At 35.4% G+C, this 12,495-nt stretch overlaps 1 protein-coding gene across 1 annotated transcript in view; it reads right to left on the bottom strand.

Moving 5' to 3' along the window:
* Nucleotides 1-3,716: 3,716 nt before the first annotated feature.
* The window catches only part of LOC125680751 (beta-galactosidase-1-like protein 2), a 29,333-nt gene continuing 20,554 nt past the window's right edge, over nucleotides 3,717-12,495 (bottom strand). Inside the window, exons 14-18 of the mRNA XM_048920508.2 lie at nucleotides 12,252-12,336; nucleotides 8,855-8,948; nucleotides 8,620-8,734; nucleotides 6,249-6,368; nucleotides 3,717-5,611 (exon numbers count right to left, since the gene is read on the bottom strand). Coding sequence (XP_048776465.1) covers nucleotides 5,534-5,611; nucleotides 6,249-6,368; nucleotides 8,620-8,734; nucleotides 8,855-8,948; nucleotides 12,252-12,336 — 492 coding nt within the window. The 3' untranslated portion in view covers nucleotides 3,717-5,533. The remainder of the gene's footprint in view (nucleotides 5,612-6,248; nucleotides 6,369-8,619; nucleotides 8,735-8,854; nucleotides 8,949-12,251; nucleotides 12,337-12,495) is intronic.

Here is a 12,495-nt window from a genome sequence, read left to right as displayed (position 1 = left end):
GCGTCCTGTCTGCGAGTGTTGACATTCTACAACTATGTATATTGTAAACCAACATTTATTCGTGCCTTTATTTCGCGATTTATAAGTCAGCAAGTAATTTTTGCGACGGAGAAAATCTTCGAAAAATACGAGAAACATTGATGCAAGAAATATTCGCAAAGACGAGGTTCTCGCGACTTTCCATACGAATAAAGGCTGGTTTACAGTATAGAACTTTATCTTACGACGGCCACGTCATAGCTCCTGATAACATCCTGTCGCACGATGATGGACCATGACAAGACAGTTATAGAACAATTGGTGTCTTGTAAAACTGTATGGTTGGTTGGTTGTTTGTGTTGCGTCATGTCGAGAATCTTTCACTCCTGTTGAGACGTTACCAATTGTAGGTGAAGCGCCACATTTAGCCGTAGCAATGAGCGTTCTTTAACGTGCCTGTCGCGACACGGGACCTTCGTTTTTAAGGCAATATCCGGAAGACCCATGATTCTCACTTCTGAACGCCGAGCGTTTGGTAAAGGAGCGATCACCACCTATTTTCACATCTTAGGTTTGATGCAGCAATGACACAAGCGGGACTAGGAACTCACCACCTCCGGGTCACGAAGCGAACGCTCTACCACTGATGACCTGAACCGGTAAATGTCCGAGTAAAAATAAACAGGTGATTTCGAGAGAACGATGACGTAAATCTGTTATTTTAAGAAATTGTGGCTTGAAATTTGGCATGCAAGTAGATAAAACATTCATATATGCAGGGAGACCGGCGAATTACGCATATCGCACCAACTATCACTTAGTATCTGAATTTGTAGGCAGTCAATGAAACGAGTGGATAGTTTTTTGTTATCTGGGTTAGAGTTCGACCCCTCTCTATATTAATTTTATGGTATCACAGAGTTCGGGCTTACCTCTTGTGACACTGAGCTATCTCGACTGGTTACCAAGTTCAAGGTATCATACAGATTTACAAATTTCAAAGAAACATTCTGCGATTCGACGGCACAGACCGATTTTCCAACGACTGTTATATAACTCATATGCATGCATATTTTTTTTATTTGAACGCCGTTACTCCACTTTCTCAATCCCGCCTCGATAGAAATGTTAAGTTGTTATTTTGTTTGTACATCGTGTTGGTTTACGTCCCATCAGAGAATTTTTCACTCCAATAGAGACATCACCTGCTTCAGGTGTATACATGAAAGGGGATCCCAAGGCTTTCAATAATGATTGGACTAAATATGTTGGGTTGATTATCAAAAAACTTAGTTTCACATCATAAAATGTATTTCAAATAAGAAAATATTGAAAGGACAAGGCAGCAGGTGCAGAGCTTATTTTAAACCCACCTATTGTTAGCGAATATCAACGAAGTTATCTACATTAGTTCTAGAATTCGCGATCTGCAGATCTGTAGCCCTCGGTGAAAACCTTGATCTCCATTAACACTGGTCCTCTACCCAGGAGCAATAATGTTGGAAGCAAGAATGGGTTTAGGCAAGAGAGAAAAACAGAGGCCCGGCATATCTGATGAATTTTCATTTGGAAAATTATAAGCCAATTTCCGATAATAGAGAGTGTTTTGATCAAGAGACAAATTGTTTAGTTTATTGAGTTTTGTGTTTTCCCGATTCATCGATATATACCAATCTTTCGCCGGTAGTAAGGTCTGTTTGATTAACAGAAGGAGGCTTTGTAATTATATAATTAAACCCCATAGAAGCTAGGAACCGTCACCGTTTAAAACAGTAATTTAGCATTGAAGAAAGCTGTATTATTAAAGCACATGTATTGTAAAGTTGCAGATCTAGAGGGGGCGGGGTTTAGGTTTTGAATCCCCCCTCCGGTTACCGTAAACATATTTTTTTTTTAAAAGTTAATGTTTGTCTTCAGCCCCCTCTCTCGGGCGGATAAGTTACAAACTTTAACCCCCACCCCCTTTAGAAATTTTCTGGACCCGCCATTGACATGTGTTGAAGCGAGATCAAAAGGTTGTGTCAAATGATGCAATACAAATAAATCTTGAAAAAGAAATCAGATATAACCCCTACTACACATGAACGGAGACAATGGGATAGATTTTGCCCGAAATATGCAGTCTTTGAATCATGACGAAATATTTTTTCATTGTCAGCAAGTTGGAAATAAATAAATTAAGGATTTTTGGACTGCCTTTGGTAAATGACACGTGTGATTATGCAAACTTTTTAGGTCACCAGAGTCACTCGGGTGACCTATTGCAATATTGGTCTGCATCTGTCGTCGTGCGTTAACAATTAATTGAACATTTTTAACTTCTTCACGATATCAACCTTATTTCCAAATTTGGTATGAAGCATCTTTGGAACAAGGGGGACATGAATTGTAATTTTCAGTACTCCTGCACCCTTGGGGCCTTAAGGGTGGGGCAAAAAACTGTCAAAAATTTACCAATTTTCAAAAATCTTCTTTTCTAGAACCACATGTGTAAGAAAAACTAAATGCATAGTGAGGTAGAGCAGGAAGGCCTCTACCAAAATTGTAAATTTCATGATCCCTGGGGTAGAGGTTCTGATTCCAGGGCGGGACCAAACTTAGTGTATATAATGTAATTTAAGTGCAAAACATGTAAATGATAATTACTTTAATGCTATTGATACTAAATTGAAACTAAATGGATATTTAGAAAGAGTAGGTAGTCCTTTACCAACATTTTAAATTTCATTTTCCTAGGGGGTAAGGGTTTTGTTTCAAGGTGGAGCCAAAACGATTGTCTTTATCATTTGAAGGACTTCTTTAAATTTACTGATACAGTGTAAAAACTAAATGCACATTTAGGAAAAGCAGAAAACGTCATGCACATAAAATGGTGAATTTTGCAACCCCAAAGTTTTGACTTTAGGGTGGGTCCAAATCAGTGATATCGTTTAATGATAATACATATATCATGTAAAGCCTTTCATCAGTGTATGCACTTTTGAGGGCATTGAAGGTTTAAGAAGACATATTGTTGTATGCTGTTGCTGAATATTAGAATTTAGCTTAGATATTCAGAAAAGGAAATTTTTTCTAGATTTTTAGCCCCTTGAACTAGTGATTTTTAACTAGTAATCAGGTGGCCGATAAGACATGTGGGCCTCTTTGTTAAACGTCTCCAAAATAAGTTAACTAGAGTAGGTGTACAAATGTTGCATTAGAGTGGAGGGGTTAGATGTAAAACAAAGACAAAAAGTTATAAATCAGGGAATCAAGGAGGCAGTGTTGCTGTCGTCTCCTAATAGTTTCATTTTGTCTCTTTGATAATTTTTCACCCATATCGATACATCACCACCTGTAGTTGAAAGGCCACGAATTTTGATCTATACTAAGCGCTCAGGGTGGTAGCAGTGAGGATTCTTTTTGTGCCAAACCCTATCGTGACACGGAGCCTTGATTTTCAAAGTCTCATTAGAAAGTTCCGCGACCCCGAATTCTAAACGAAGGACAATATTTGCTAAATTTTAAGGCTTATGTTTCATATGGCTTAAATATGAGTGGGGCTCGAGTCACGGCATCCAGATCACAAAGCGATCGCTCCAACACGTAATGCTTGTAATATTTCAACCCCTCTTGTTGCCCCATTAAAGACCACGTGACTCATGGTGTGAACACAGCAAGTCGTCCCATATTGGATTTTGAAAAGATTTGTCTATCAGTCGCAGTTCTCAAGTTGCATCTTATTTAACAAAAGAAAATTTGTTTTTAGAAGATACGATTTTATTAATCTCATACACTAAAAATTGACAGCTTTTGAAGCTAAACCGAGTTGACAAATTATTCAAAACATTACTCATATTTGAGTTTTGCAAACGGCAATGGCAGTACATCTAAATCCACTCATCCTTAACACAGAGTTTGTAAATGGCTTGTAAAGAACATTGCATATGAACAAAGCATATAAACCATAAAATCATATTAAAACAGCATAACATTAAGAGCGTTTAACAGCATAACACGTTTCCTAATGTACTTGTAGATACATAGGTTTACATGTATTGTAGACATATTTAGCAAACCTTTGCTGATTTCAATGACAAATATTTTGTACACATGCAAGACATTGTTTGGAATTTTCATCAGCAATCATTCAAATTTATTAACAATGCAGAAAGTGTCAGCAGAACCTGTGATATGACATTACAGATAAATGGCAGATCCAAAAACACAAAATACAGAACTATGCACCGAGATCTACAACACAACAGAACTATTAATAAATACTGTAATTATTCCAGACACTGAAATGTCTAATTACATACTGACATACATCTGTATAAAACTTTATAAATAACAGAAAACAAAATAGTAGAAAAATATTGATATCAAATTTGGAAAAATATAATGATGGAATGTACAACGCCTAAGATCTACATATACTCAGCTAAGCTGACTTATATCAAGAACTGTAAACATCCCCACAACCTGAAAGCAAGATACATTTAGTGTATACATCCATGGTGTAATGAAGTATGACAAATGGTCAAAGACAGAGGTATTATATACATGTATATCTGAACTTCTTTTAATTTTTAAGTATCAACATTAAGGGCAAACTGAACCTGGGCAATGACATGATCTTTAGTAAACATATACTTTACTATCACAGATTGGAAAACAACTTAATGTCTATCAAAATAAGAATATTAAAACATGTACAAAACATTTCTGCCTCCTACAGTTAAATATTTTTAAAAAATCAAGCTATTCCCCAAGATTTCTCAAACAGTACACAAACTGCGCTTAAGCCACCTTTGGTTGGACAGAGAACTGACTTGCCGAAATAGCACCTGAATACCAGATTTTTTTCTCAAAACATCAATCTATGCATTACATCTTAAAATGAAATTCACATTGAGGTATACATACAAGCCCTGCGTGTTTCTGGATCAACCTGTTCAAGTAAAATAAATATACGTACTTTCTTGCAGTGTCATTGATAAAGTAAATGTTGTTCATCGTATAAAGTCCCCACACACGTATATTGCGTAGTTTTAAACATCATTACAAGTATGTTTTTATCTGAAACCTGATTTGTGAGGTCAGAACGGACTACCGACATTGACATAAAGTTGTTCAACATTATCAACAAACACATACATATATGTATATTTAAGAAAAAAGATTTCATTTCTTAAACAATATCATTGAAAAGTGAAAGTCAGCTGATCACGTGATCAAACTCTGCAATGCCTGAAAAATGTTATTATAATGAAAAGTTTTATCACAGTTATCTACATTTCACATCCCCAATGCAGTTGTAGAAATGACATCACAAAGCACGTTCATGAATGATACCTCATGTTTCAAACATGCTAAATTAAGGTTGAATCACATCATTAGATTATGATGTCACATATATCGAAAAATTATGATGTCACAATTAAATCAGGTCACATGGCATAATGTTTTTCATAGAGAATTGAAACCATAGTTTTGAAAGTACGGTAAAATAATAAGGGCAAATATTGGAAACGTAAACATCAGTCTTTGAATAAATTTTTTCCCCCAGTCATCATTGATGGTCGCCCAGATTTGGCTTCGCCAAGAAAATTACTTCTTTTCCTGCTTTCTTTTGCTCAAATATTCTTATCTACAAAACATGACAATAAAAAGATGTGACAAAACTGGAATATTTGGATATCTTCTCTTTGATTATATAATACACAAAAGAAAAAGAAAAACATACATGAACATGCATAAGAATTCGCACAATCAGGCAAAATAAAACTTGTACAAGTATTCCGTCCTGCCTATGCTAGTAATCAGAAGAATTATATATACGCCTACTGTGTACAATTTCTTAGAGAAGCTATGCACACTTACAATGTTGAATTTTTAGAGAATTAAGCTATGCACACTAACAATATTGAAGTTTTAAAGAATTAAGCTATGCACACTTACAATGTTGAATTTGTAGAGAATTAAGCTATGTACACTTTAATATAATGTAGAAGTTTTAGAGAATTAAGCTATGCACACTTACAATGTTGAATTTTTAGAGAATTAAGCTATGCACATTGTAAGTGTGCATAGCTTAATTCTCTAAAACTTCAACATTGTAAGTGTTGAATTTTTAGAGAATTAAGCTATGTACACTTTAATATAATGTAGAAGTTTTAGAGAATTAAGCTATGTACACTTACAATGTTGAATTTTTAGAGAATTAAGCTACATGTATGTACACTTTAACATAATGTTGAATTTTTAGAGAAGCTATTTAGACTTACAGTGTTAATTTTCTTGTTTTTTAGAATACTCCCAGGAACATACAATGTACGCTGTGGTCCTTGCTTCCAGTACCGACCCAGGTTAAAACTGTTGATGAATACTACACCTTTTGTCCAGCCCTAAAACACAGAGACAACATGTTCAGGTCTACATTCATCTAGAAATAAGCAAGCCTAAAATGACATAAAAGCTATAAAAACATCATAATTATTCATCAACGAAGAATCTAAATCATTATAATTTTACATTAATGCTAAAATCAAAATTTTGAATTAAAATCAACACTTTCTTAATTTTGTAACCATGGAAATTGTTGTTTGTTGTTTATCATACCAATACATGTACATCAGCAGCTCTTATGTACACAGGTAATATTGAATTACTTCACAATGAAATTCAGTACAAACCAACTGATATGCAGGGGAAGGGGTTATACAAAAAAGCCTTTGTCACATACATGTACTTACTAGTGTTCATTAACGTGGCATGGTTTAATACTTTTGAAATCTAGATATGTTTTCTGAACCTTTGTCACTGCTTAAGGCTTCATGAATATTTGATTATATCAGATTTCCAGGTAGTATTGGATATTTAAGTTATCTTTTGAAATTTGATAACAGGAGAGATGTAGTATTGGATATTTAAGTTATCTTTTGAAATTTGATAACAGGAGAGATGAAGAAGTATGGTAAATGCTGAATGCATACTTTGAGAAATTTATACACGACTGATTTACATCTCCAAGCTGCAATACATTTATTGCATGATAATGAGGGAGATATGAAGATTTATTCATCCTAGAAAAATCATATTGCCCGAGGGGAATATGATTTTTCTTGGGTGAATAAATCTCATATCTCCTGAATATTCATGCAATAAATTGTTTATTATACAGAAACAAAACAAGACTACAAAAGTGCATGTGAAATTGGAGTCCGCTCATCTATACATTGTATGTAGCTGAGATCGTCCTAACGGTAACGCCGCACCATCAACGTATTACGGTAGAGGGTACAAACAACAAAATACAGTGATATGATAACCAGTTTTTGTATTTCCATTCTCCTTGAGTGCTGATTTACTTGCTTGTTTTTGTATCAACCAAAACCATGTGATTCAACTGTGTATCAGAGACCCGCATATTTTCTGCCTTACGAACTATGAAAGTAGAATGACTTATTGTGACGTCACAATACACTTCATCTACCTAGACGTTAAATTTATGGAAATTGCACGAAGCTGTCCAAGGGATAAATATGATAGGGAGATATGATGTTTGAGAGGGAGATATGAAGTTTTGTCAACCCTGGCACGTGACCGTCTAGATCAATCAGATTACGCGTTGCATAGAATTCTCAAACCGAGGTATAATAAAACACAATATGTCTCCCAGGCACAGCCATGGGATGGGGGTGTCTCCTGCCAGGCCGGGACATTTATGGATTTATCTTTGAATACCTCCATATCAAGAACTCAGATAAAAATCCCTGCATATACATGCATGTACATGAAAGGTGAAGATAACGAACAGTGATCAATCTCATAACTCCTAGAAGGAATAAAAAATAAAGAGTTGGGCAAACATGGACCCCTTGACATACATGTACCAGAGGTGGGATCAGGTGCCTAGAAGGAGTAAGCATCCCCTGTCGACCGGTGACACCCGCCGTGAGCCCTATATCTTGATCAGGTAAACGAAGTAATCCATAGTCAAAATCAGTGTGCCAAGAACATCTCAACAATCAGTATGAAACATGTCATACAGTATTTGACCCAATGATAGGTTGTATTGGCAAACTAGATCATTATAACAACCATAGAATTTGTGAAATGCTGACTTTAAATGAGACTGTTGAAACCCCTGTAATTTGTTTGTCAGTAGCCTGATTGCAATAGTAATGTATCACACACATGTATTGTCGTGAATACGAAAACTGAGTGAAGTAACACCTAAATTGTACAAGGCAATAAAATTCATTGCCTGATTGCTTGTTTCCTGTTTAATATCTAGTCTACAATATTTCAGCCATAAAACTATTTCCTTTACATGGTGTCATCTAATTATTGTCCAATCTACAGGGAGGGGTGGGGGGGGGGGGTGTCTACTGTAGGATAAATTAATTTTGTAGTTTGTTAGGGGTTGAAAACTGAAATATATGGGGCAAACCCACACTGATATGAGTATGGAAATATAAGGGGCAGGCCTACACTGATATAATTTATGCACGAGTGTTGATCTTCACCATATATCTCCATACTCAACCCATAACAAACTATGTGACTACTGCCATACTATTCTAACAAAATATATTTGCATTAAAAATAAGTATTTTATCTAAAATTATCTTCATTCTGCCATCATGTACATACCTCCATTGACAGAAAGGTGTCCTTTATTTTGCCCTCGATGTGAAATTCAGCAGAGAAGATTGCTGGAGATACATCTCTGTTCGGCATGGCTTTGTACTTATCGTTGATCCATATCCTGCAAATGAGAATTAACACTGTGTGCAACTGGAGAGGAGAGTTATGTCCCTTGTAACAGAGTCCACCTATTATCTAAGAATTACAGACAATAGTGTGAGAGAGCCTTGATGACACTTACTTGTTCAGATACTGGGGTCTGAAATCCAGAGGATAAATCTCCCAGTTTTTTACTGATTCATTGAAACCATCAACAAACAATTCTCCAAAAATACCTTAAAGAAAGAAAAACAGAGTGTGCATCACACCAATATATGCTTATATCACATGCCATCTTTCTCCCAAAAATAAAATCGGTTTTTACAAAATTAGGTAACCTTTGGACCTGAAAGCTGATTGGGGTGATATGAGAGTGATAACCAATTTGCCTGGGAATTCTGATGAGCAGCTAGTTGAAGGTTCTAATGCTATCAAGCAGATTGCTGTGACTAGAAAGCCCAGTGTCCACTGACCCTTTGACCCCAAAAATCAATGATCATCATATTCTAGCCATGAGCAGCCGGCCTGAAGTTTGATGACCATTGGACAAAACGTTCTTTATAAATTGATTGGACCAAATACTGTCCACCAACCAGCTAACAAATGCAAAGCAAAATATCCCTCTTCAAAACAAGAGGCCCATGGGCCACATCACTCACCTAAGTCACCTTGGCTCCGCCATTGTTTAGCTGTTGTGATTTAATTTTTTTTTTATCTATCTCTATTTCAATGAAAATTTTTGACCCCATATTGTGGCCCTAACCTAGCCCCAAAGGATCACAACATAACTGAAAATAGTACCACAAACAGTACAATATACGCCCGTCGGACAGTGAAATTCAACCTGTAAGCACATTGTGCACTTTGAATTGATATCACACACATTCTGAATAGAAAAGCCTTAAAGTAGGTCATTGTGCACCAATCTATCTGACATGTGAACTGATTATGTATTTCTCTGAGAGAAAGGATGCAATATCTGTATCCATGATGAGAAAAAGTCCAGGAAACTTTTTTACCTACTTTTAGTCCTGAATTAGGTCACAGTGTACCAATCAAGTTGAAATGTGAAATGATTATGTATTTCTCTGAGAGGGAGGTTGTGACAAGATTTCAGGGCAATACTGTATCCATAAGAAATATATATACAAAATATGAAAGGTCTATCTTAAATAGTTTAGGAGATATTGAATAGGTCAGATTTTTATTAGGTCAAACTTCCTTACTTGGTCAAACTTCCAAATCAAGGTCACAAATTCAAACACTGAAGTAAACCAAAGTCTTGACATAAAAATCTACATACAAACTATAAAAGCTTTTCCTCAAATAGTTCAGGAGTGATTAGGTCAGGGTTTTTTTTTTTAAGAAAGTAGGTGAAGGTCACAAAATCAAATATGATTGTATCACAAGGTCATTTTGTCATAAGAATATATATACAAAATATTAAAGCCCTACCTTGAATACTTCTAAAAATATTTAGTAGGTTACTATTTCTTAAAAGTAGGTAAAATTTCAAAGTCACAAGGTCAAGGTTATAATATGAAATAAAAGATATTGTCATAAGAAATTTAAATACAAATTATGAATGATCTATCTTAAATAGTTCAGGAGATATTGAATAGGTAAGATTACTCCCAGGTTTAGGTAAAAATTCACAAAATAAGGTCTTGTCATAAAGAATCTATATTCAAAAATGAAAGCCTCACCTAAATTTGCTCCAGATAAATTTGATAGGTTATGTTTTCTTAAAAGTAAGTCAAAAGTTCAAGGTCATGTGTCTTTATATGAAATGAACTGCCTTGCCATAAGAAATATGTATACAAAATATGAAAGATCTACCTTCTGGACATATTGAATAGGTCAGATTTTAATTAAAAGTAGGTCAAACATTCAGGCCAAGGTCACAAGATTACACACCATTGCATCACATGAAAGATCTTTTCGTAAAGAATGTATATACAAAATATGAAAGCCCTAGCTAAAACAGTTCAAGAGATATTTTTAAAGATTTTCTCTATATATCAGTATATAATACTTTGATCTCCTATTAAGGCCCCATCCTACCCCCCAGGGACTATGAATTGTGCAAATTTGAATGTACTCTATGTCAGGAAATTTCCATTTTTCTGGTCCTGTGGTTTTTGAAAAGATTGCTAAAGATTTTCCCTATATACTCACATGTAAAACTTTGATCCCCTATTGTGACCCCATGCATCCTACACTCAGCTGGGCCATGATTTTACATATTTGAATTTGCACTATATCAGGAAGTTTTCATGTAAATCTGAACTTTTCTGGCCCAGTGGTTCTTGAAAAGAAGATTTTTGAAGATTTTCGCTATATATTCCCAGTAAAACTTTGATCCCCTATTGTGGCCCCACACAAAACCTGGAGGCCATTATTTTATGAAACTTAAATCTGCACCATGTCGAAAGCTGTAAATTTGAACTCTCCTAGCATAGTGGTTCTTGAGAAGAAGATTTTTCCAATATACTTGGCCCCCCGGGGGCCATGATATTAATAAACTTGTATCTGCACTTTGTCAGGAAGCTTTCATGTAAAAGTAAACTTCTCTGGCCCAGTGGTTCTCAAGAAGAAGACTTTTAAAAATACCCTCTATATATATTCCCTTGTAAAACTTTGATCCCCAATCGTGGCCCCATCCTACCCCTGGGGCCATGATTTTTACAAACTTGAATCTGCATTGTGTCACAAAGCTGTCATGTAAATTTGAACTTTCCTGGTATAGTGGTTCTTGAGAAGAAGATTTTTAAAGATTTTCCCTATATACATGTACATAATGATAATATTTGCATGTAAAATTTTGATCTCCTATTGTGGCCCCACCCTACCCCAGTGGTCATGATTTTAACAAACTTGAATCAGACCTATGTCAGAAAGCTTTCATGTAATTTTCAGCTTTTGTGACCCAGTGGTTCTTCAGAAGATTTTTACATAAACTCATCCTATTTTTGCATTTTTGTGATTATCTCTCCCTTTGAAGGAGGCAGGGCCTTTTATTTAGACAAACCTGAATCCCCTTTACCCAAATATGCCTTTTGCCATGTTTGATTGAAATTGGCGCAGTGGTTCTGGAGAAGTCGAAAATGTGAAAAGTTTACAGACGGACGGAGAAACAGACAGATGGACGAACAGACAGCGACAGACAATGGGTGACCAGAAAAGCTCACCTGAGCTTCCAGATAAGGTGGACTAAACAAAGAAGGGGGGGGGGGTAATAAATAAAACATTTGAAACTGGAAACCTGCTGAAACCAGAGATGACACTACTACATGTAGGTAGTTTAAGAAAATTCATTTGATCAATGTCGTTGCTTTATGACATTACAATCCAATATTACCTTTGTATTCCTGATTGTACAGTGTAGGTAGTTTAAGAAAATTCATTTGATCAATGTCGTTGCTTTATGACATTACAATCCAATATTACCTTTGTATTCCTGATTGTACAGTGTAGGTAGTTTAAGAAAATTCATTAGATCAATGTCGTTGCTTTATGGCATTACAATCCAATATTACCTTTGTATTCCTGATTGTAGAGGTCAGTTCCTCCAGAATTAAGTCTTCCCAGATTTTCCACCAGTATGTCCAAAGTATTATGTACCTAAATAAAAAAAGAAAAAGAAAAGTGTGCATTCAAAATTATTTTGTTGTATTACATGAATACTCCGTATACATACAATGTTTATTTTATCATAAAGAATGTCACTAAGCTAGGTCTAACAGAAACAAATTACGCAAAACAATAGTTGTCTGCATTACA

Source organism: Ostrea edulis, chromosome 2, assembly GCF_947568905.1.
Source record: "Ostrea edulis chromosome 2, xbOstEdul1.1, whole genome shotgun sequence".
Taxonomy (NCBI): domain Eukaryota; kingdom Metazoa; phylum Mollusca; class Bivalvia; order Ostreida; family Ostreidae; genus Ostrea; species Ostrea edulis.
Note: the sequence above shows the minus strand (reverse complement) of the source record. Positions and strands in the feature narration are given on the sequence as shown.